Here is a 26,752-nt window from a genome sequence, read left to right as displayed (position 1 = left end):
ATGGCCAAGAGAGTAGCTTGCTTCCAAACCTGATGTTATTATTATTATTTTTTAAATTTTTAAATTTTTATTAAAGCACAAAAAAAACCCAGAGAATTCTTTGAGGTCAAATTATTCCAAAAATGATTTGGGACTTGTGAGTATAAAAGCATGACTTAATGACATTTGAGTGATGAATAATCCCAGTTTGATATTTATTTAATCTGAAACAAGAGTTTATTAAAAATCATTAGTTTGTATACAGTTGGGGACGTGGATTAAAAACGAAAGTGGTCTACTCTCAGCTGTGGGTGAACAATGGAAATCCAAATGTGCTGTAAAATATTAAATTGTGTGCCTCAGACCCAGGCAATCTGTGCTGACTTTTAGGGTAAAGCATATCCATGTGCCATTTCTCCTTTTCTTTCTGGACTGTTCTTGGCAGCCTAGGGGCATGTTGACCTGGTGTTGAAAGTACAGAGTACTCCATCAGGTGAGGTGTTAGTCTGCACTTTCCTTATCCCATGGCATTATGATCTGTGATTAGTGCTGCAGGCCAGGGGTGTCACCTTTCGGGTTCCCAGTTTGAAGCTTGCTGCCCAGGTTCGCCCATCCCCAATATCTGGAAGGCATGCTGTGTGGTTTTTAGAAGTGTTGGTTTCCTGTTAATTCCATCTTATTATAAGAGATGAATGGTTTCTGATGTCACAGATCATTAACATACCATGCTTAAAAACTGGCTAAACTTTCCCTCCCACCTTCAGCAATTTTGCCTTTTGACCTCTTAATTATACATCATGCATCCTCGTCTGTTATCGTTGCTAATACCTGACAATTACAGGTTGAGTAAAAATAATTGTCTACTTTTTTCCCCCCTGAGAAGCCCATTGTTGCTAATTGTGTGGTTTTACCCAGTTCCTGTGTAATTCAAGAACTCCACCTTTTATGTAGGTGCAGCAGACTCAGGCACCTCAGCCTCTTCAAATACAGATCAAATGCATCAGGGGTCTCAAGGACAAGGCTCCACAAGGCTCTTACCTCCTCAAAGTGTCCCTGCTTGGCCGACCGGGGGGCTGTGCCTTGCAGTGGTGTCCAACAGAGGAGCTGAAGACCAGAACACATGCAGTTAGGCATAATGGAAACTTCTATGATGTGAGTCTGTATTTCCACGAGAGCCTTCACGTGGTAAGCTGACCCTCTGTGCACACATGGCCCCTTCTTTTTAGTTAACCTCCTATTCTTTCTATCTATGCATGTTTCATCAGTGTCTATGTAGCTTAGATCATGAACTTCGTGTAATAAAGAGTAAACATTCTTTCCTGCACGCATGCGTTCGTTTAGCTAATGTCCAATAAGCAATCACAATGGGCAAAGCATTTTTATGGATCATCTTAGACATCTTAGATCCAATGGAAATGCCATTCTTATTGATCAAGAACATATATCATGAATTTTAAAAAATCTAGTTCTTCCCCTTTTCAGGATTTGCAAATTGAGAGCTCGCTGATGTGTACACGGTGTGTATAATATATGTGCTTATGTGAAGGCAGCTAGGGCTACTGATTATAGGTGACAACCAGGCTTTAGGTAGGAGAGACATTGGAGGGACTGTATAGAAAATAAATGATACAGCCAGGCGTGGTAGTGCGTGACTATAATCCTAGTGTCTAAAGAGGCTGAGGCAGGAGGATCTAGAGTTCAAAGCCAGCCTCAGCAAAAGTGAGGAAGCAACTCAGTGAGACCTTGTCTCTAAATAAAATACAAAATATGGCTGAGGGTGTAGCTCAGTGAGTGGTTTAGTGCCCCTGAGTTCAATGCCTGGTACTCACCCCTGCCAAAAAGAAAGAAAGGAAGGAAGGAAGGAAAGAAGGGAGGAAGGAAGGAAGGAAGGAAGGAAGGAAGGAAGGAAGGAAGGAAGAAAGAAAATAAATAATGGATGTGGGTGCATGCATTGACCAGGAAGAGGGGTTCCAGAGAATATGGTACTCGCAGAGGAAGTGATGGATGAGACTATAGAGTGATCCTGGATGCAGGGACTAGAGCAGGGGTCAGAAGGAAGGCTCAACCCTATCTGGGGGTCTGGAATGGACAGGGACCTCCCCCACAAGAGACAAGAAAGAAAGGGGACGAGACAAGTCCCAAAATTCTCATCTCATGCCAATGCATTGGATACTGGGCACAGACACAAATATAAAATTTCCTTTTATAGTATTAACTTGAATTACTAAAAATAAAATAAAGAATCAGTATAGGTATCTCAGGATGATATGGAAGAAGAAAATATTTTTTCTCAAAATTAGGAGTGTGCTTTCTTTTCCCATTATCTATTAGGTCTTTTTATTTTAAAACTAATTTTATCATATGGAATTTAATTAAGGGTGTTATATGTTTCTCATATGAATATATTCTTCTGATAGTGTATTGTATTTTTTCCTGTCTGTGGAATGACCAACTGAAATATAAATGGTAAAATGTAGCTGTAAAAATGAGCAATTTTGTAAGGTAGGTCTATAAATAATAAACATATGGTACCATTATTTACCTCCAGTATCTCAGAAGAAAACAGATTTTCAATCTTAACTTTTCACCACCTTAACTTTTTAGGTATCCAAGACCCTTGAGGACTCTGACTCTTTTTCCCCCCCTCTTCTTTTGTTTTTCTTACTAAGCAAGAACTCTATAGTGATTTGGGAAAATGGAAAAAAAAAATAGACAGTGTCAATAAAATAAATACAAAGTCCCAAATGATCACTCTGTCATTTAGAAGTTGATAGAGGTCAAAAGAAAAAAAAAAATCCAACAAAACAAATAAGTGCTAAAGATAGCCAATTGTTGGGAGTTGTGTACTAAGTGGGTTTTTAGCAAATGTCAGGGCTTAGCCCTAAGCCGTATCCATTACCAGCCTCAGTCATGACTTGGGGATCTGATAGTGATGGTGGAGGGGACGCCAGAAGCCTCTTTGAAGCAGGGACTTTAGAAAAATTCATTTCCAGGAAGAGTTTTTACCAAAGAGCCAGAAAATCCTCAGTTGGCTCATTTTTAAAATGGGTAGAACGGTGCCCCCTACCACAGGCCTCTGAGAAATGCCTGGGCCAACACTTGTGGAAATATATAGTGAGAATTCAAAATCTTCTTTTATTATTATTGTTATAATTATGCTGTCTCTTTGATAGTGAAGCCCATAAAGTTTTACCCACTGGACTATTCTTTTAATTAATATGATAAATGCTTATATTTCAGATAGCATTCAAATTAACCTTTGGTTGAGAACAATGTAGGTTAACAATTTTTTTTTTTCTTCAATAAGTGATCCCAAAGGCCTTGTTAAGAAGCATGGGGTATATATGCAGGGTGTTAGTCTAGGTTGGTTATGGAGACGACGGTTCCCTGGGGAAGCCACCGACTGCTAGAAGCAGACTTTTTTGAGGACAGGTGCAAACAGGCATCTGGGTCGTTTATCCCAAAGCTGAGGTCTTGGTTCTCACCATGTACTGAAGAAATTTCAGGAACGTGATGGTAACTGAGATCTTAGTTAGTCGTTTTTAAAAAGGATCCCATCAGCATCTAATAGAAAATTACATTCTTTTTGGTATGTTTTAATTAAGCACCCCAAATTTTAAAGCTTAGACTTAGTCTACAAAAATTGTCATTCAACAAACTTGTGGGCTGGGGTTGTGGCTCAGTGGTAGAGCACTTGCCAAGCACATGTGAGGCCCTGAGTTCAATCCTGAGCACCACATAAAAGTAATAAAATAATAAAGGTATTGTGTCCATCTACAAATATAAATAAATAAATAAGCTTGCTTTTAAGCGCCATCTTCTAAATAATCGTTTTATACGGAAAAGCCATATAAGTTGCCTTTATTATTGCTGATTGTTTTGGTGCTCATCACCCTAGGACTCCTATTAAAATGTGAACTTGGAGAGCAGGAGCCACATCTATTGATATCTTTGCTTTGTTGAGGATACTCTGTGAGCTGTTGAATGATTGGAATAGAGTGCTGTGGTCTGGATATCCATGCATTAAAGACTTGATCCCCAGAGTGGTGCTATTGAAAGGTGGTCCAACCTTGTTCAGGGGAGCCTTAAGTCACTGGGGGTATGACCTTGAAGGGGATTGTGGGACCTGGTCAACTTCTCTCTTTTTGCTTCCTGATTCATGAAGTGAATGGTTGTGCAGTGCTGGGCATTTCCACCATGCTTCATCAAGGCCCAAAGCAAAGGATATTCCCAAAGTTGGAGTGGAACCTCCAAACCATGAGCCAAAATAAACATTTGTTCTTTATAAGTTAATTACCTCTGGCATTTTGTTATGGTGATAGAAAGCTGACTAATACACAGGGCTTGCTATAAATAGAATCCCAGGAGAGACTGGAGAATAAAGAGCTCCATCAAGGACATCTTCAAGGGGAGGTGCAGAGTTCCCAGGAGACTGAGGTTGCAAAAATGTTTACAGTGTTAAAAACAGTATGTAGGGATGAACCAAATCTGGCAATTGCTTCAACAAGAAATTCATTTCTCTTTCCTGCCAAATAGAACAAAAATTGTCTTGAAACAGTTGAAATAACAACGCCCAATTTTCTTCATGTTTGTCAAAAACAAACAAACAAAAAATAATCACTTCCTGCCACAGTTAAGGAAAATTTACTCTTTAGCAGCCTGCGTAAAGGTCACCGAAACATCCATCCCTTGATATCACCTAGCAAAATTCTGGATCCCCAAAGAAATACACCACGCTATTTCACATTCAGTGTACCTAAGAAAAGCACAAAATTCAAGACAAAAATAAAAACAAGAAAAGCACCAAAACATCCAGAGTTTGACAGGAAAGAGAAGTCATCTGAGGCTTTTTGCTTTCAGAATAAAAATGCTGTTGCTCAAACTCCTGTTCATTCCACTGGGCTCTACCCAACAACATCAAGTGTTTTCACTAACCATACAATTGTGCCTGCCAGTCACTCTGCTGGCAGTTTGTGGGAGACTGACAGTTCAAACAGCAAGTTTTCAAGCAGTGTAATTTTGTAACAGTAAAAGTACACTCAGGAAAAACAAAAGTGTGCATTGTGTATATAATTAATATAGGGACATTTATGATACTTACTTCACTCCATTTAAAATGCAAGTCAAAGACAGGTCTGTTTCTGTTCTCACCTCATGGGTGCGAGACATGGTCTTCCCTAAGGTCACTGGAGAATGCAAGGCATTGTCCGAATGGTAACTGGAGAAAGATGAGGATCTACTTCTGTGCACAGTTGGAGAACCGAGGAGGCGTTACCCAAATGAACAGGCAAGTCCTAATTACAGGGAAGCGTTAAGTCTGAGGAGGTTACTTTGCTAATGGACCTGGGGATGATGAGGTTCATTGACATCATCAGGGGGGGCTTATCTTTGGCATAAGCCTGGATCAGGAGGCAAACACTTGAAGGTTAAGTGAAAGCTGACAGGTTTTTGAGAATGCTCTTGAGGGGCGCAGCAGCTCTATGGGCAAGCTCTAAGGTGAACCCCTTCTGGCCTCCACAGCGTTGCTTCTGGATACTATTGCTTGGGTCTTGTCCCCAGTGATCCCACATCTTAGCATGGATCTCCCTGTATTGAGAGACAGAGGAGATTAGATGTCATGAGCTAACTGACAAGCCTCAACACCCCCCCACCCGGCACCCCCGGGGCCTTGTGATGCAATATCCGCTCCTTTACTTCAGTTGCCAACCATAAGAATCAGATTAAATCAAATTCATTTATGGACTCTCAGCTTAGGGCTCTTTCACTTTGAATGTGTTGCTTGAAAGATTTTTTTTTTTTTTTTTTTTTGGATCTCATTGGGTACCAGATAGTAAAAGGAAATTATTGATTTTATTTGTTTAAATACACTTTGAAAGATTTTAAAGAACTCCTTGGTAGAGATGTTTGGAACCTATTGTCTTCTGACCTCCATCTTGGAAACATTTCAAATAGAAACACACTGCCTTCGGACAGTATTCATGAATGACCAATAGATTTAAATCTTTGGGAAGAAATAAACAAATGATCAAACTTTTTATTTTGTTTTTTGATGAAGTTAAATGTATAGGTTAGTTTAGTCTACCATTCTGGCAGAATTGGGGGTTAAAAGCAATATTTCACTCTCAGATTTTGTTCTGTAAACACCTGTAAATTCCTGATAAGATATGAGAAAAAGGCTTTCAGACGGCTAAACACTCAAAAAATGAAAAGGATCTCATTGGGTACCAGAAATTAAGAGGAAATTGAAAATTAGAGAGAGCTGTGGAAACCTGGGGCTATGCCCGAGAGGGGGAGAAATCAGGATTACCAATCTTGCCAATCTAAAAGACTCGATCTTAATGACCAGTCAAGAGAGGAGCCCCTGGGCTGATTAGATATGCAAAGTTGAAAGAGAATTTCTTGCATAAATTTAGGATAATCAAAATGTGTCCAAAAGGGATAGGGTAGAAAAGTATCTGCCCATTATACAGAGATACAAATCTCCATTAGATAAATAAAATCAAGAGTCATGGTTTTCTCTAAACTCTTTTAGAATTGTATTTCTCTTGATAATCTTTAATAGGATACCTGTAATGAAAAAAATGTAGTTGAAATTAAATATTCAAACAATCTATAATACGTAAGATTAGACCCTCTGGATGGAGAACTAATGATCTGGAAGCTAAATCAGAAGCCATTTCCTAGAGGGCAATAGTGAAAGACAAAGAAGTGGAAAAAAAGAAGTGATCTGAAAACATATGTAAGAGAAGCTTCTAACACAAATATTATGCAATTTCCAGAAGGAAAGAATGAGGGGAAAATGTTATATAATGTAGTGGTACCCCCTCCTCCACCAATGAATCTTAATTAAGCCTCTCTAGAGAACCTCACCATAATTGATCTTGTTAACAGAGTATCAGCAAATATCAGCAAACTTTCTGCAAAAAGCTCAATGTGGTTAAACTTCCTATTTCCTGTTGCTCTGTCTTGCAAAATCTTAGTCTAACTGAGGACTTTATTTTACTCCTGCTTTTGTGGTAAAATGTGTGAAATGAGAACAGAAAAAATAAGGAAAAAAAGCAATTTCTGAGAACTCAAAGAAAGAAAAAAAAGTAATTTTACGTTAGACACCTGCAAAAATGTAAACCTCCAAACTCCTCCTCCCGCTGGGTATAAAGTTCAAAAAATTCTAGAATCTCCATGCAGAGAATGTTTTAGGCTAAGCAATAGCCTCTCTGAATCCTGCAGTCAATAAACTTGCTTCCTGCTAATTCCTCGGGTGTCAGCCTCTTTGGTCCTATTTCAATAAGAAAAAACACAATTAACTCCCCAGTTTTCTTGGAAGATGTGAAGACTCAGATTAAGGGAACAGGAACTTTGAACAAGACCAAGTCAAGTCCACCTTATAGTGGAACGCAGACAGCAATGAAGGACTCAAAACGATTGAACAATATATTTTAAATGCTGAGACAGAACGAACTCTCACCTGACCTACTACCCAAGCATTGGTGCAGGGCTGTTGCAAACAGAAACATTTTTGTGGAAGAGTGCTGTAGGGGTTTCTGGGGCCGCCAGCAGATTGTATTGAAAACTCAGTGGCTTAAAACCATCGACTGCATAGGCTCGCAGTTCCAGAGGCCAGAAGTCAAACCAAGGGGGAGGCAGCCCTGAGCCCCTCTGGAGGTGCTAGGGCTCTGTGGCTTCCTCGTGGATTCTGGTAGCCCGGGAGCCCCCTTGGCTTGTAGATGTCCCATTCCAATCTCATGTCCATGTGACATTTTCCCTGTGTGTCTTGACGTTATCTTTCCTATCTGCTCGCATGTCCCTGTGTTCAAATTTCTTTTTTTTATAAGGACACTTGTCATATTGGGTTATATCCCATTCTAACCTCATTTTAATTTGGTTAAATCCAAAAAGATTCTATTTTTGTATAAGGTCACGTGGTGAGGTAATTGAATTGCTAAGAGTGGCACATGCCTGTCATCCCAGTTACTCCGGTGGCTGAAGCAGGAGGATTGCAAGTTCAAGGCAACTTAGTGAGACCATGACTCAAAATAAAAAAATAGACAGGGCTGGGAATGTAACTCAGTGGTAAAGCACCCCTGGGTCCCATCCCCAGTATCCCCCAAAACAAAAACAACAACAACAAAAAACAGCTAACATAGGAAATCTTTCAAGAATAAGAAATAATTCAGGAACTAATGACATCTTTGTACTTTTTTTTTGAAATGTTTTATTATTCTAGAAAAAATCAAACAATATGCCTTTTCTATCTAATTTTAATAAAATAGTAGGCAATTTAAAATATTTGAATAGCAAAAGAAAGAATAAATGATCATATAATTTATATAATTAAATGGCTATTTCATCAACTAATTAACTCAATGAAAACTCAGATTTAAAGCCAAAGGTTGCAAATAAGACATCTTTCTTTTTCACAAGGTGTATCCAAACCCCAGTTTGGAAACAAGTACCACAAACCATTTGTGTATATGTAAAGTCCTTCTTGTTTATAATTAGCAGGATGAAAAGTTGCAGAAAACATTAAATTAGGAGAATATTGTAGAGAAATTTCATAGATCCTTTGGGTGTTTGCTGAAAGATTTTACTCTTTAGTTGTGCTTTTTAAAAAATATACTGATGGGGATAAATAAATACAGAAATTTTAGGGATATATAGAATATTGAAAGAAAAATGTATTAAGTTTTAAAAAATGTAAAGTCAGATATGAATTAAGACTTGTGGCTGCCATTTCCTTATCACTGATTATCTCACATTATCATCCTCTTGGGGAGACATTTTAAAATATCACGATTGAACTCTGGCAATGGTATCTAAGCTGAAAGAAACTTGTATTAATTATTAGCCAGAGCTGTTATGCTTGCGGTTCTCATTTTCATTGGGTAAGGAGGTTGGTCAACTTAAAAAAAGGATACAAATAATAGGTTAAAGAAGCAAAACCAGCAAAATTCAGGCAAAGAACATTGATTGATGAATTTTAAAAAATTCTTAAAGGTCATGTACTCAAGTTTGGCTAAGCCTCAGGCAGATCTAATGAACATGACCAGACCCCTCTGTGTGGAGCAGGTAACCCATGCTGACTCTGAATTTGCTGACATTACAGGGTTATTATTTCTGGAAGGATGTAGCATTCTGGAACAATTTCTCTAATGATTCCATTAAGACCATGGTTTCCTTCAATTTAGGGTTACATATTTCATTTTTCACATTTACCCCACATCACATAGAAAATGAAACCAGGTCCTAGATGGCATGTCTGTGTCAGCCAAAGGCAGGGGGTGGATTTCACTTGAATTTGACAGTACTTAATCCCATTTTATTTGATAAGTACATCTGTTTTTTGGATCAAAGTGTCAGTGTGTGAACGAGTTCACAGGCAAAGAAGGATGTTGCTTACACTCAATTATGGCCATCTTGAGGATTCCCTAAGAAATAAGCAGATGCTATCAAACAGGCACTATTTCAGAGTGAACTCTATCACAAATAAGTTCCAGGAAAAGGATCAAGAGCAGCATGTGAGACCTGGGCTTTCAGGGGACAGAATCATAGACAGTGGGCGTCTGTTCATCTCTCGCCTTCAGAAGATCTCCTTTTTGATTATTCTGAACAGGGAAATAAAATACGTTTCAATTGCTAAGAAAATCTTTTGGAAATGCTGTCATGGAAAGTTTCCTCTTATATATTTAAATATAAAGAACAAGGGCTGGAGGCCAGATGTGGTGGGGTGAGGGGAGGGTGTGCTCTACAACCTGGCTTGAATCCTGGTTCCTAAACCTGCTTTAGTGATGTGACTTGGGGCAGTGGCACAGTCTCCCCATGGTCTGCCATCTCAACTATAAAAGTCATCACAGGAAGCCCTGTCTCATTGATTCCGTCATGTTACCACCAACAGGGTGTGATTAGGAGTAAATGTTTTAGTACAAGTGATGAGCTCAAGGAGTAACACCATTTTTAACTGAAGCGAAAGCAGCTCTAAAAAGCAAACACACCCCAAATATATCTCTTAAAGGAAATTTTGTTAACTTAAATATTTAATTCTTTTCTTTTACAATGTATCCGTGATTACATTGTTTAAAAGGATAAATGAGTAACTGTGAGCAATACTTTTTATATTGAAGTCCTTAAGAAGTAGCTTCTGACAGATATTTTGCAGCTTCTGCTGATTTTATCACATTAAACCTCAAAAGACACGGGTGGTTTTGAAATGGATATTTGTTTTACATACGAGAAACTGAGTTTTGGAAAAGTAATGCAAATTATTCAAAATTATGTAGCTTATTAGGGTGATGTTTGGAATGAAGCCTGTTATAGTTTGGATGTGAGGTGTCCCCCAAAATCTCACAGGTGAGGCAATGAAAGAAGGTTCAGAGGAGAAATGATTGGGTTGTAAGAGTCTTAACCCCATCAGTGAATTGATCCCCTGATAGAGCTTAACCGAGTGGTAACTGAAGTGGTGGGGTGTGGCTGGAGGAGGTGGGCATTGGGAGCACGGCTTTGGGGTATATATATATATATATATATATATATATATATATATATATATATATATATATATCTGTATCTGGCAAGTGGAGACCTCTCTCTCTGCTTCCTGATCACCATGAGAGCTGCTTCCCTCTGCCATCCTCTCCTGCCATGATGTTCAGCCTCACCTCGAGCCCTGAGGAATGGAGACAGCTGTGGACTAGGACCCCTGAAACCATGAGCCCTCAAATAAACTTTCCCTCTTCCACAGTTGTACTAGTTGGATCCTTTAGTCACAGCAGTGAAAAAGTTGACTAAAACAAAGTCCATTCCCTATAACTCTGGGTACTCTGTTTTTTTCTAACTCCCAGAGAGACATTCTGTTAGCACAGTAGCATCACCAATATCCTAGGGTCATCATGGACTAAATGTCTTTCCAAGACATCACTTAAAGCCATTTGTTGACTTTCCATAACTTTTAGGATAAACTAAACTTCTGATCATCCAATAAAAGACCCGCACAATGTAGTCTCAGCCTTCTTCCATAGTCTTTACCCATGTTAGATAGAGCTCAGCTCCTACTATGTGCTCAATGGTAGGTTCAAATTCCATGCTCAATTTCCTGTATCCTCCAAGTTCTGATGAACTACTGCGCATTAGCCCTCAGCATTAACTCCTATTTACCTTCCAGACTCAAAACTTACTCTCTTGTGCTATTCTTTATACATGTTAATTCACTCCAACAAGGCTTCAGGTATTTGAGGACAGGAGTCATACCTTATTTTGTTTTTTCAGGGCATATACTGCTTATAAATAACTTAATAACTGCTTCTAAAATAAAAAGAAAATAGAATGCAAAACTATTGATGGGGGGGGTGCAATCAGTTTAATATAAGTTCAGGTTTCCAAAAATGTATATTATTTCCTGAATAAACAAAGAAAATGAATTCATTTTAAGAGTCACATCTTGGTATCTGTGATTTCTGAAATGAAATATATCTGGTGAAAAAGAAAATCAAATTCAAAATCAATTCAGAGATATTATTTTAATATGACTGATAAATGGGCAATTAATTTAAAATACCAGTATTTTACGATTTTTTACTGCTTCATGTTCATTTGATCTCTTCCTCCTTTTTAAAAAATTAATATTTTGAATAAACATTTTTTAAGAAATGAATCCATATATTTATCTCCCTGAATCATGAGCAAACTCAACATTCTCATGTGGAAAGGTGGATGGGAGCCCTCTGGAATCCTTCTGAGAATTTCTGGAGTGCTTGGGCATACCCACGGACCTCCCTAAATGTAGCTGTTTCATCTCATGTCAACTGTGACCTTAAATTTTCATAAGCAAGAATTCCTTCAAATGATTTTTGGTATGTCCGAGTGAAAATAGAGCTGTATTGACCATTCTGTTATGGCAGAAATATAGGAACTCTTTATTAAGAAAATCAAGAATTTTAAATATCTATGCAGTTGACATCATGTATTTATTTCCTATTCTGCCACTTCATTCCCTTCATGCCCTTGACCTTCCTTTTCTTGGTCATGGCTGTCTAACCTGGGTAGATTAAGTTATTTATCCACTGTGGTTCTTTGTTCAAACTGTGATGAAAAGATACCATTCTATGAATGACTTAAACATATCAATAATTTCTAAAATGACATTTCTCGCCACACTGAAGGCTAGGAAATGCAAGGTTAAGGTGCCAGCAGATTCATTTCCAAAGGTTATTACAACGTACGTGGCCAAATAGGTTAATTTTATTTGTATTACATAACATCTTTGGCATATTTTTATTCATTCATTTAGTTGCCAATAATCTACTGGGGTAGATGAAAAACAGTTATAAAATCTTTCCTACTCTTCCTGCTTGAGAGTGAGAGCTGTGCTTCTTCCTCTTGAATCTGAGGGGGCTCTGTGACTATTTGACCAATAGAATATGATAGAAATGATGTGGCACCAGTTTCTGGGTTGAAGTTCGGGATTTCAAGGGCCGGCAACTTCCATTTCCTGTCTTGTTTCAAACCTTGCTCTGAAATACTTGAGGCACCCTGTAAAAAATCCATCTACTCTGCTGGAAAGACCAGAAGGTGAGGCCTTGGGACAGTAGAAGAAAGACAAGCTCTACAGCTAGCTAAACTGTCCATCTGTCTTTGCAAAGGAACTGGCATGTGAGAGAAGACATCTTGGACCCTCCATTTCAGACTAGCCATGAGGGGAATAGCAGCACCCACTGGTCCCAGGAGACGTCATGTGGAGTAGCTGAGTACTCTGCTGAGCTGGCCCTGGATTCCTGATCTGCATAATCGGGGAATCTACAAAGCAAGGTGTTCGAGCCACTAAGTTTCAAAGTAGTATTGGTTTACAGCAATAAATAGTTGAAGGACTTATTTAGCTCCTTTGGTATCAACTAGTATATTGAGTGCCGAAGAAGTAAAATCTGGGCCCTCTCCTTAAAGTGCTCATGACCTTGGGAGTTTCTGCTAGTTGAATCTTGCAATTTAAAGAAAAAATAAAAATTAGCTTATTTCTTAAGCCAGTCTCAAAAAGTCAAATGCCAAATGTTTTCTCTGATATGTGGAAGCAAATCCAAAATAGGGAGAAGGTGGGAGAGAGAGAGAGACAAAGGGGAAAAAAAAGAAGAGAGGGAATTTCATCAGAATAGATGAAAGATCAGTAGAGTAGATAAGGGGACTGAGGGGGAGGGAGGATGGACAGGAAGAGAGAAGAACAGTGGAATGAATCTGAACATTCATATGTACATAGTGGATGCAGTACAGTGAATCTCACCATCATGTACAACCACAAGACACTAATTAAAAAAAAACTATGAGTAAATTGCAGAAATATCAGAAGAGTAGAGGGAGGGGAGAGAGGGAGAGAAAGAGGGGATGGGGAAATACTGGGGACTGAAGTAGAGCAAATTATATTACATGCTTTTGTGATTATGTTAAAATGTACCCAAATGTTACATATAACAAAAAATAAGCAATAAAAAATGAACTGTTAGTTTCAGTAAAAAAAAAAAAAAATCAGCTTATTTCTATAGTCAGCTTTGGATCACTCAAAAGGCATTTGAGTTCCAAGTGAAGTGACATCCTTTAGCTATGCTTTGTGCAGGAAAAAGTGAGAGACGGAAGGGGACCAGTAGGGATTATTGTGGACTGAACTGTATAAATCCCAAAACCCACATGTTTAAAAAATCTTAACCCTTAATAATCCAGAGTATGGCTTTATTCAGAGACAGAGTCTTTAAAGAGATAATTAAAATGAAGTCGCTGGGGTGAGCCTTACTCCAATAGGACCAGTGTCCTTATAGAAAAGCGATTAGGACAGAGACAATAGAAGAGACCAGACCATGTCAAGACACAGGGAGGAAATGGCCACCGACAAGCCAAGGAGGAAGGCTTCAGGAGGCACTGACAAGGCCAACACCTTGACTTTGGAGTTCTAGCTTCTAGCGTGAGGAGAAAACAAATTCCTGTTGTTTAATTCTCCCGGACTATTGACTTTGTTATGGCAGACTCAGTAATAACACAGGGACTCAGGAAAATTGGTGACAATAATTTTTTTTTCCCCTAGTGGGAAAGGAGCAACAAAATACTTCAACTTGTTATCAAGCAACATGTAAATCTGGCATCATTGAAATGAGCTTCATTTGTGATGTGGGGGAGGTCAGGCTCTCCATTCTTTTGGGGTAGCCACATATAGGTAGGAGGTTAGAGACAATTGTGGGGGACCTCACACACTCCAAAGAAACCTCACTTAAACTCACTGTGCTCTCAGACTATTTCATGAATGTACAGCATTTTTAAAAAGTGTAGCAACCAGTTAATATTTATATATCAGTGTGGCAAGGTTATCATTATTCTAGTAGTAGATGGGCGCCATTTTTGTTTCACTGGAGGGAAATCCAATATGAATAAAATAGCAACTTTTCAAAGATGACATTTAATCCATGCATGTAAATCAAATTTAGAATCTATTATTCATTATTAAAGGAGTGGCATATTTTTATTACACTGAGAATGAAACACAAATACTGTGAAAAATTTAGTGCCTTTTCTGGAAATTTTAAGACACTCATCATGAAGCCATCTAGCTGGTACTGGCTCTCATTTTAAAATATAGCCATGAAATTAATAAGTTTGAAGTTTTATGCTTGAAAAAAAAAGGATGCTCAATTTAAATGAAATAGGCAAATTTATTTTTTATTTAAAGCTTCCTAAATACTTAAGATGGTAAAGTACTTCAGTAATGCTCTGATTCCAATATGTATATGAAGAATATAGTTCATATTCTTGTCATTATTAGTCATGGCACAATGTTCTTCCCTGAAGTGCTTTCTGAAAACTGCATATATCAGAAACTGATTAAAATGACCTAAAGTATTAATTCTTAAAATATGATGAACCCAACATTTTGCAAGAGGTTATTTTCTGTGTGACATTTAATATCTAAGAATTGAAATGATTTTAATAACCCATAGGAAGGAGTGGTCTTAGGAAATCTAAAGTCTGAGCATGATTGCTTTTATTGATTATTGGTTATTACGATTAATAATGGAGAGCCCTGGAGTATATTATATTGTGCAGCTTTAGAGAGCTCTCCATTATATTCATTGGAGAAATTTTCTGTTTTTGCAAAAGTTGCTTCTCCTGATTAAGGGAACCTCGAATTTGTGAGAACTTGGGTGGCAACTGGTTTGTCCTGAATGACCTGGGTGCTGGCCATTGTCACAGGGTGCTCTCTTCTCAGCAATGCTCTCTCATAATCCATTTCTCACTGCCACCACACAGGGTCTCCCTGGTCAACTTAAGAACATTTTTTTTCCCTTTGACCCCCTCATCCCCACCAAAATAAACAAAAACTTGGCCCCAAAGTACTAGTTAGGAGCATATCTTTTTTTTTAAATTGATTTTATTTTTTTAAATACATGACAGTGGAATGCATTACGATTCTTATTACATGTATAGAGCACATTTTTTATATCTTTGTATATAAAGTATGTTCATGCCAATTCATGTCTTTATACATGTACTTTGTGTTTTTTTGCATTACAATTCTTATTACACACATATACCACAATTTTTCACATCTCTGTTTGTATATAAAGTAGGTTGACACCCCAATTCGTGTCCTCATACATGTAGGGAACATATCTTTAGGAGGAGGCTTAACAGAATCTTGATCTCCTGGCACTCACCATTTCAGGAAAACTATTTAAACTCCCCTGGTCCCAGTCTCCCCATCTCTAAAATGGAAATCTAGTACCTAATTCATAGGGTTTTTATGAGGCTTAAATGTGATATAGTAAGTACTTAGGGGGTTGCAAACAGGTAATAACTGATAGTTGTCATGATTTTTGTCATTGTATGGTAATCCTCTGTGTAGAATGTAGTTTGCTTTCTTATTACTTTCTCTTCAGTCCTTCAAAACATTCCTTCAAGAAGTCTTAGTAAGTCCTTTCTTGGCATCTTCTAAGAAATCTCATTTTACAATGTTTTCATGCTCTTTTGCCTTCACTTCTTGCTACTGGGTGATGCGGAGTGTCCCGAGGTCATCTGCGCAGAAAGTAGCTTTCCCTGCTTCTGAATCAGCTTGCTGTTACTAAAACAAATACCTGATACTTATATCCTTATGAAAATGAAAGGTATATTTGGACTCACAGTCTGAGATGATCAGTCCATGGTCAGATGGAATCCCCTACCCACTTTTGCTTTGGGGCTGTGGTGAGACCACTCACCTTATGGCTGGTAAAACAGATGAAGAGATAGAAGTCCCAGAATACTTTAGAGGACACACCCCCAGGGACCTGATGACTTCCTACTAGGCCCCACCTCTTAAGAGTTTCAAAATTCATCATTCCAATAGAGTCAAATTGAGGACCATTCATTAATACCTGGGGGCTATTCCAGATCTATTCCAGATCCAGACCTATAGCATATTCTATTATTTTTGGCAGGAGAGAAGGTGTGTAGCAATCATTAGTTAACTGCAGTGTCAATTACATCACGATACACTTAATATGCACTATCAGTGCAGACTTCATTCAATCCAATCCACTGTTAAACCTGTTTTGCTTTTGAGAAAAACTGAGGGTTTAGATGAGGACTTGTCAAGATGTTTGAAACTAAGTTTCAAAACTAGATGTGGACTCCAAAGTCTGAACACTAACTGAAAGGAAGCATAAAAAATAAAATTATTGGTTTTCCATAATGGTAAATTACCCATCAATTCCTGTAACATTTCTTCATACTTTTACCAGAATTGCTTCTATTTCAAAAGCCACGTCTCTCTCTCTTCCGTCTCTCTCTTCCATCAGTGAAAGCACAGGCTCTTTATCATGCAGTAAGGAGACTGTAACATTTGTGAAGGAGACTGATGATTGGCAGGTGATCACTTAAGAATATTGGGCAGCACCAGGATGTAGGCTTCCAAAAAGAAGGGACTTTGGATTTGTATTGGCGTTTTCTAGAGGAACAAATCCAGTAGAATATATGTGTAGCTACAGAAAGGGATTTATTGGTTCCTAGTTCCACAACGACAGTCTACAGGCAGGAGATCTGCAGGGAGGAGTCAGTAGCTACTCAGTCCAAGAGGCTAGACTCTCAGAACAAGAGAGAGGTTCATGGTGCAGCCCCAGAATGAGTCTGAAGGCCTGGAAACCCCCTGGAGAGTCACTGGCGTGAGTCACTGTTGAAAGACTGAAGAGGCTGGAGTTCAATGTGTAAGCAGCAAAAAAAATGCACCAGCTCAAGAAGAATGGAGTTTGTGCGTGCCCAGAGGCAAGCTTCCTCCTTTCTCCACTGTATGTTACATCTGGATCCCAGCTTGGTGGACAATGCACCCTTATTCAAGGCTGGTCTTCCCCTTCAGTTGGCTAAGCCACATGTCAATCATCTGTGGAAACACCCTCTCAGACACACCCAGAAGTGTGCGGCACCAATTTTCCCGGTGTCTCAATTCAGTAGATAACCAAAATTAACTGTCACAGGTCTGTGCACTGTGGTATTGTTAGCACCTAGAAATGTGTCTGTCTCTCTATATATATTTCTTAAAATGAATGAAAAAATTTAAGAATTCCAAAGAGTCCCATGAAGGTTTTCAACTAGACCTTGAAGTAGACTATTGAACTTTTACTTGGGTCTTTTTTTTTTTTTGTATTTATTTATTTATTTTTGGTCTTGGGGATTGAACCCAGGGCTTGACACATGCTGAGCACAGGCTCACTGCCCAGGCTGACTTGAATGATATTTTATGCATTTTTTTGGTGTTTTATTCAGATTCACATCCTTTATTTTATTGGGAATGCTTTTACAATGCCATAAATCCATCTTTGTCCTCTGTGTCTGTTCCCTACATCTGTTCACATCCAATGTATTCAGAGTTAAGAATGCCCTAGTTACAAAATAGTAGTTCTTGTTCACTTGGCATGCAATTCAACAATCAAATCATTTTGAATTCTCCAAAGAGGAGGAACTTGCTTCTATATTTGAACCCACTCACATTCAGAGGGAATATGTTTTAATATTTCGACATCTATACAAAATGCTTTACAATTACTTTTAAGGCATTAATTCTCATATGAACACCCAGCGAAGTCACGAAGGACTGAGTAGGGCATAGAATTTCTCCAAGGTCACGCAGCGTGTTAATTGCAAAGGCAAGGCTGGCTATCTTTTCCCATCCGTCTGACTCATGCATCTAATAAGCAGTAGTCAATGACTTTGAACTGATGAGACTCTCAAAGCAAACGTTGGTGGCAGGAAAAGGATTTATATTCAAACAAAAATATGGCTCAACTCAAGGACCAATAAAGGTCAAGCTAGTAAACTGCAAATCAGATCCTATCGGTCCCCTGCTTAATATCTTTCATTGCATTTGAATCTTCATTGCATTGAGAATAAAATCCAGATTCCTTACTTGGGTCTCTGAACCTTATGTATCTGGCCTTTATCCCACTTACTAATTTTATTTCCTCCTAGTTTTCTGCTTGTGTATTTCATTGCAGCCTCATTTTTATTCTCTGAATACACCAAGCTCATTCTTGCTGCAGGGCCACCAAATTCATTGCTGCTTCCTGCCTAGTAGACTTCTTCCTCGAATTTCAACGCAGCAGGTCTCAGGGTAAGAGCTGCTTCCTTAGACATGAGCTTCTTAATATAATAACCCCCTTCTCTAATTATTTTCTGGTCCATCAATATTCATTTTCGTCATTTCAATATCAGTTGTGATAGGTTAAAGTTGTGATAGGTTAAGCATTTATCTCTATTGATAAGGTCTTATTTACTTATTGCTTATCTCTTCCTCACCAGTCAATAGCTCAATGAGAATAGGAAGGTGTTAGCCATTCTTTGTTTCTTTAGTGCCCAAAACAGTGCTTAATACAAAAGTGGGTGTTTTGTAAATGAAGAAACAAAGAAGCCAGATATGGTGACTTTTTTTTTTTATGGTGAAATCAACAATTTGGTAGCTAGAGACGAGAGCGAGTCATTTTTTTCCTGGATCTTTTTTTTTTTTTTCAGTAACCTGTGAAATGGGCTAATGTCAACAATACAATAAGACTGATGTGCAGATCAAAGGTGACAATGTGCATGTCAGAGGTTTGTAAAATAGAAATTGCTGCACAGGCATTAACTTCGTTGCTAGATATCTTTGGTGCCATGTGGGCTGTCCAAAGGGAAAATGTTGATGAGCAATTATTGCCAAAAGTTTTCTCTTTTCCAAATGATATATTTGCATGCTCCTTGTAAAACCATTTGTGGTTAATTTGTTGGTCTTTGATCTAATCAGGCTGCAGATGTTCAGAAATGCCATCTTTTTGTGTATTGAGGCTCATTCACTGGGGTTTGTAAAAGTAATGGGCTGTGCCCAATTTTTCCCCAAAGTGTTCAACTCTCAGGGACAATGAAGGGAAAGATCTATCTTTTGCCTAACAAGGAGAAAAGAAAAATTCAACTTTTGCCTTCAGTCAAAAAGAAAAGAAAGAAAAAAAAAGGAGAGAAAGAAAACAGTAAAAGAAAGGGAGGAGGAGAGAATCTGAGAACTGAATTTTCTAAATTAAAATATTCAATTAGATGTTTCCATCTCTCTAGAGTGAAACATTCTTAGTTGAACATTTGAGCAGCATGGGAAGAGATGAGTTATGACATATTGAGGCTGAGGTCAGGGGAATAGAATTGCAGCAGAGTGACATGATATACCATATAGTTCCTCTTCATTTTAGGCATGTTCCATAGAGAAGGTGGAAAGGTTATATATAGTGGGTAGCTAGTAATTATTCAAGTGTAACTCAGCCAGGTTTTAGACAGAAGGATAGTTGTTTTATTCAGTGGAAGTCAATTAAACATCTGATCAAAGATACACAGTTCATGTTGCTTATCTTTGTATCTATAAATTGTGGGGGTTCTCATTGAAGGACCACCCTATTAACTATCACCTGAGCATGCTAGTTAAAATTCAGAGTTCAGCCTCACACCAGACTTACTGAGTCAAACATAGACACAAGGCCTAAATCTTCATTTTTAAAAAGCACCTTTAGGTAATTTTTATACAAAGTAAATTTTGAGGACTGCTAGTTAGGTCTTGAGGACATAATAGTATGATTGTTGGTCTCCCCCCGCCCCCCCCAGCCGCCCCCAAATGACCAAAGTAGTTGTGGAGAAATCATGAAATCAGGTGCAGGGACTAGGTTTGAGAGATCATAGAATTGTGCCCTTCATTTTTTAAAAAAATGATTTTATTGTTATTTTTTTTAAATACATGACAACAGTAGAATGCATTACAATTTTTCTTATACATATAGAGCACAATTTTCGTATCTCTGTATATAAAGTTTGTTCACACCAATTTATGCCATTATACATGTACTTTGTTGTTTTTTTGCATTACAATTCTTAATACACATATATACCACAATTTTTCATATCTCTGTATATAAGGTATGTTGACACCCAATTCAAGTCTTCATAATGTATAATGATGACCATCACATTCCACCATCCTTGCTAATTCCCTGCCCCCTCCCTTTCCCTCCCACCCCTTTGCCCTATCTAGAATTCATCTATTCCTCCCATGCTCTCCCTCCCTACCCCACTATGAGTCACCCCTCTTATATCAGAGAAAATATTTGGCATTTGTTTTTTTGGGATTGGCTAACTTCACTTAGCATTATCTTCTCCAACGCCATCCGTTTACCTGCAAATGCCAGATTTTGTTCTTTTTTAATGCTGAGCAAAATTCCATTGTGTATATATGCCACATTTTTTATTCATTCATCTACTGAAGGACATCTAGGTTGGCTCCACAGTTTAGCTATTGTGAATTGTGCTGCTATAAACATTGATGTGGCTATGTCCCTGTAGTATGCTGTTTTTAAGTCCTTTGGGTACAGTCCGAGAAGAGGAATAGCTGGGTCAAATGGTGGTTTCATTTCCAGATTTTCAAGGAATCTCCATACTGTTTTCCAAATTGGCTGCACCAATTTGCAGTCCCACCAGCAGTGTATGAGTGTGCCTTTTTCCCCACAGCCTCGCCAACACTTGTTGTTGTTTGTCTTCATAATAGCTGCCATTCTGACTGGAATTTTTACCCCTCACACATCAGATAGAGTTCTAGTCTCTAGGGTATATAAAGAACTCAAAAAGCTAAGCACCAAAAAGCAAATAACCCAGTCAACAAATGGGCCAACGACCTGAACAGACACTTCTCAGAAGAGGATAAACAATCAATCAACAAATATTTAAAAGAATTGTTCCCTTAATTTAAGGAAGATTTTTATTCAGAAGAATTAGTTTGTAAACTAACTGGCAAATTTGGCATTTTAGAAAGAAAGATTCTTATTCTTTAAGAATTTGGGTATTATTAGGGCAAAAGAATTTTTTTTCTTGAAAAACTCTAGATCATTGTTGGATGCCTGGACTTCAAAGTGACTAATTGAGGAGAGAATATGTGAGAAATGTCCGGAAGGAGAGCCTAGGCTTCTCTGTTCACATGAGTCATGAGGAGCGGTCAGTAGCCTAGAGCAGAATGACCTTGAGATCTCTCACCTTGAATCCAAGATGGGGTCTCCATTTGGCTGTTCCTCTATTCAGGAATCATAGTGTGAATGACTCTGAAACAGAGTGACTAAAATCAAACCCCAGCACCAACTTCTACATCTGTTTTATGTGACCTTAGGCTAAGTCTCTCTTTGCCTCCAGTTGTGACATTTGTAAAATGAGACCCATAATAGAATCTACTTTGTGGGATTATTGTGGCCACTGTTTAATGAAGATAAAGTAGTTTAAAAGTGCCTTGATTTTAGTAAATAAATTTTAAGTGTTGATAATATAGCAACATTTAGGATTAAGGAATTTAAAAAGAAATACTTTTTGAAAACAGGAACCTGGAATATCTTCATTTGACCGAAGAGTACTGGTTTTCCAGGGGTGTAGGCAGTGAGATTCTCTCTCTCTCCTATTTAGAAGCCAAGAGAGTTTTAGCTGCTGTGACCCTCTGTCCTTGATCCCTAAGCCAAGATAAATTTTCAAGAATAATTACTTTATTGTATCCCATAGCAGAGAGACTGAGGATTAGAGCTAATTTGTCTATTTATTTATTTTGGCTGGGAGAATGGAAAAGAAAATAATGCTACTATAAAACTCTCACTGGATAATCTAGCTTACTCTGTGCTATGGCATCAATTCCCACTCCTCTGTCCCGAGTTGTCTGCCTCCAAAAGAACATTTTGCTATTTCTAATACAAATTAAGTGTATTGATTTGCTTCCTTGAAGACACCACTCAGTTAATTTTTCTGTCACCGTTGCCCCTGTATCCCAGCACTTTTTATACAGTGAAACAACCATCCAGAGACAGTAGGTAGGTTACTTACTCAATGGTAAGTTGGAATTTGTTCTCATGTGTGTCTGATGCCAAAGCCCCTACTTTTTAACTTTGACTACTTTTTGCTTCCCTTTTAAAGGAGAGAATCAATTAAACAGGGCAGGGCTGAACAGTTTGGATTGATGTATCCTATGCAGAGATGTGTAGACAGGATATATATATATACACATATATGCCATTCAAACTCCACTTAAGATGCATTTTTGAAGAAATGCAACCAAGAAAAGTTCTAAGGGACACCACCATAGATTTCCCAAGAGCACCTTAACACTGTCTAAAGTTTTGTTTATCTACTTAAGTGCAGGTTACAGGAATATTTGCACTTCCCTTTATTATGGCCATATCTTTTTTTAATATAAAGGATTCTAGAATTTTATTTATTTTTATTATTGCGTGATAATTTGGGTGTATCTTGATGTTGACAATCACTAAGTCCTGACCTTGTATACAGTGACTTAGAATCATGGCTATCTTGGTGCAATAATCCTGTTCATAGGATGGTTAAGACCAGACTTGAGTGAATACAGGGAATTCAGTGAATCCGTCAACATCAGCTTGGTTATCCACTAAAACAAGGGCAAAACAACTAGCAAACAAACAAAAACTTCACAGCATCTCAGTGGCTTAGCACAGCAGGTGCTGATTCCTCACTCTGTGTCTAGGTCCTCTTCAGGACAGAAGGAGGAGGCTTTGCTCCACCCTAATTCAATGTCTGGTTGAAGGACTGACATCTGGAGTATTGCTTATCACTATGGCAAAGGAAAAGAAAACTCTGGAGCATTTAGAGACAAGGATAAACATGATGGCCCATAGGCGAGTAATGCTATGATCCACTCATGGATCATTGGCCAGTTAATTAAATGGGCCACCTAATCACAGGGAGGCCAGTGGTGCCATCCTATCATATGCTTGGAAGGTGAGGAACTGCTGGTATTTGATGAATTGCTGACACCACCGACTGCCTAGGAGGGAGTGGTGTTTTCTAACAACACAGATTGCTCACACATGGAGTGGTTTATCTTATGAACTGGCAAACTTCCTCACTGGTGTAGGCTGTAGGTGGAGAATGAGCCACATCCAGTATCTTACCGAAAAGATGTCCGTCTGAGCAAAGGACTGACTATAACACTGTTTCTCAAATTTTGTGTTATATATAGCATTAGTATCTTTATTAGATAATCTGTGTTCTTTAAAAAAAATTTGGCTGTCCTTTTTTTGAGGTCACTGAATATTTGCAACTCTTTTGCTGTTATTGTTATTATTTGATATAAATTTTAGGGATATAGAAATTGCTGGAGCATCTTTAGTCACTGTTATGAAAGTTTGCTTGCCCCACAGCCTGTGTCTGTGTCCCATGGGTATCACTATCTATCTGTTGAGAACTTGTGAGTTAGAAATGACAACTTCAGAGGTCTTGTCCAAACTGAGAACAAGATTCTTTAATTATAATGAGCCAGTTTTGGGGGAGGAAAAAGTATTTCCTGATAGAAAGCCATGAGAGACTGTATATAGGCAGGCATTTGAGAAAATAATTGTGATGATAATAATTTTGACAGAATTTTAAAATATGTATGTCGTGTATGTTAATATGAACTTCATTTGTGTTTAATATGAAATAAAACTAGAAAGATTGTGGTGAGGCTCCATTAGGGTCATGAATACATGCTAAGAAATTTCAAATTATATGATAAATATAAGGTTGTAATCTGATGTCATTTAGGCAAGAGTTAGCCCACTAAACAGCAAAAGGTATAAGAAACTTTTGTTCAGTGTCAAAAAGAAAAGTAGGTCTATATGATCAGAGTTCAGAGCAAAGAAGCTGGGCAAAAGAATGAAAATTAGATTTTCCATATAATGTAGAACATTTTTTTATATTAAATTCAGGATTTTGTGATAAGAAAATATGGATACATCACCAAGGATGCCACTTGGATAGTCAATAATGAAGTTTTTTAAATTAGATATCATCAAGGAAACTTTAAAGATTTTCACTTTATTCTTATTTCCATTAATCTGACTATGAGATGCCTAGGTGTTATTTTGTGTTTTTTTTCTGCTTAGGGATTTTCTAAGCCTCTTTGTTTTGTAGACTGATGTCTTTCATCAGTTTTGGAAAAATGCTTAGTCATTATTTATTCAAAAACATTTTTGTGTGTGGGTACCATCATCTCTCCCTTGTCCTGATAGGACTCCAATTACATGTGTGTTAGATTGCTTATTATTATTCCACAGGTACTTCAGTCTCTGACCTGTTTTTCATTTTCATTCTTTTTGCTTTTGCACTTTGGTTTCTATTGATTTACGTTAGGGTTCACCTATCTTTTCTTTGTTGTGCTCATTTATGCTGTTAAGACAATTTAATGATTTTTATCTTTTCAAACGTTTTATATATCTGTTCTAAAGCAGCTCAAAGTTCTCTCCTGAAATATTCCAAACTTTTACTGATTACTTCCATCTTTTCTTCTAATTTTTTATCCTAATTATAATGATTATTTAAAGTCTGTGCCAGACATGGTGGCACACGCTGTAATCCCAGCAGCTCGGGAGGCTGAGACAGGAGAATCTCGAGTTCAAAGCCAGCTTCAGCAACTGCGAGACACCAAGCAACTCAGTGAGACCCTGTCTCTAAATAAAATACAAAATAGGGTAGGGGATATGGCTTAGTGGTCTAGTACCCCTGAGTTCAATCCCTGGTACCCCTCCAAAAAAGTTTTTGTTAATTCCTGTGTCATCTATAGGTCAGTTTCTATTGACTGGTTTTCTTTTATCTGTGTTTCACATTTTCCTGCTGCCAGAGATGGCTCATAGTTGCCTATGGTATACACATTGTGTATATATAAATTATAGAGATTGAGATAGAAAATATTGATTCTGTATCAGGAACTTAATGTCTTTGTTTAAATCAGGAATTGAGCTAAATTGGGTTTGGATGGCAGCTTTAGTTAGTTTGAATATATTACTGGCTTCAAAGCTTTATGTTGTAAAAGGTCCCTCCTTCTTCTGGGCTTGATATTCAAGCACCATTTATTGAGATTGTGCTCCGCTTTCCAGCATTGCCCAAAGATTTTTGGGACAGTGGAAATCTTACTTTGCCTCTTACCTAGAACCAATTGGCCACGTGCTGCTGGGCACTTGGTAAATATCCTAAGGTTGAGAATTGGTAGTGAGAACTCACTGTGTTTGGGGCTCATAACTGTTCAGTATTCCACAACAGCCTTAGTGTATTCAAAGTTCAGCCAGTGTTTCCTTTCTTTTACAAAGTCCTTTATGCAATGATAGGTCTACTTCTTTCTTGTTCCTAGTACTTTGCTATCATGACTGTTATTGAACATATATTTTAATGATTTTGAAATTCCTGGGGTGCCTTAATAATTTAGAAAGACTTGCATCCCCCTAGCCCGTGTCTCATTTCCTCAGCTCTCAATGAGCTCAAAAAGATACATATTACATATTAACTGGTTTTTTTTTTTTCTTGTTAGGATGAGATGGTTGGACATTTGCAACCATCTCCATTAAGCAGAAACAGAATCTTGAAGATCCTCTCTATCTTTTTTTTTTTTTTTTGGTATTGGGGATTGAACTGAGGGGCACTTAATCACTGTTCCACATCTCCAGCCATTTTTTTGTATTTTATTTAGAGGTTGGGTCTCAGTGAGTTTCTTAAGACCTTCTGTTTTTGAAATCATTTTATCAACATTTTTTTCCTGATTACAAGAATTATAGTCATTATAGAAAATTCAGAAAGTAAAAAAACATGGATAATACATTGTGAGTATGCATTTTTATCATTTTGAGTCATTTGTCATGAACTCCGTGGATTGCTTTAATTTCAAAGTATTTGGTGTCCAAGCGAAAAAAAATATTGCTTTCTTTCCTCATCCCCCATTCAGCATTTGGTCTTTAAAATTCTTACTTGCTTCTTGGATTCTACTTATTATGCACTCATCTTTCACATGTACCTTCTTTGATGCAGAAGATCACCATAAAGTTATGTAGTGAACTTGAGCTCTATAGTATCTCTTTCTTTCAAAATAGTGGCATTTTACAGTATTTGGAAAATAAAGGTGCTTTGAGAATATGATGCCCTCCATTAGCAGGGTCTCTGTGATGAGATGGCATGGGCAGTTGACATTGGGGGAGACCCATGCATTTATATCTTAATTTTTAGCTTTTAGTTACAAACTTACTGAAAAATACTCAGGGATATGTCCCATCATAGGACATCTGTGTAAATGTTCAAGTTTGTGGAAAGGATCCTCTGAGAGAGATACAATGAAACTTAGTGATCTTTCTTACCAAAAGAACGAGTCCCAAGCTACATATTAAAGGGCAAAAGATCTCTCCTACAACAGGCACCAAGGGAAAGATGCTAGGGGAAGAAATAAGGGAAGACAACTGTTGTCACATAAATTCCT

General features: G+C 37.9%; 1 protein-coding gene across 1 annotated transcript in view; it reads left to right on the top strand.

The window, feature by feature from the left end:
• LOC131424499 (uncharacterized) overlaps nt 1-26,752 on the top strand; it is a 208,870-nt gene continuing 182,118 nt past the window's right edge. The window contains exons 1-2 of the mRNA XM_058582331.1: nt 1-12; nt 931-1,164. Of these exons, the coding sequence (XP_058438314.1) occupies nt 1-12; nt 931-1,164 (246 nt within the window). The remainder of the gene's footprint in view (nt 13-930; nt 1,165-26,752) is intronic.

This window comes from Marmota monax, unplaced genomic scaffold, assembly GCF_021218885.2.
Source record: "Marmota monax isolate L192 unplaced genomic scaffold, Marmota_monax_Labrador192_F-V1.1 WCK01_AAM20220418_F8-fsc00029, whole genome shotgun sequence".
Lineage (NCBI taxonomy): Eukaryota > Metazoa > Chordata > Mammalia > Rodentia > Sciuridae > Marmota > Marmota monax.
The sequence above is the reverse complement of the archived record's forward strand: the minus strand, read 5'-3'. Positions and strand labels throughout refer to the sequence as shown.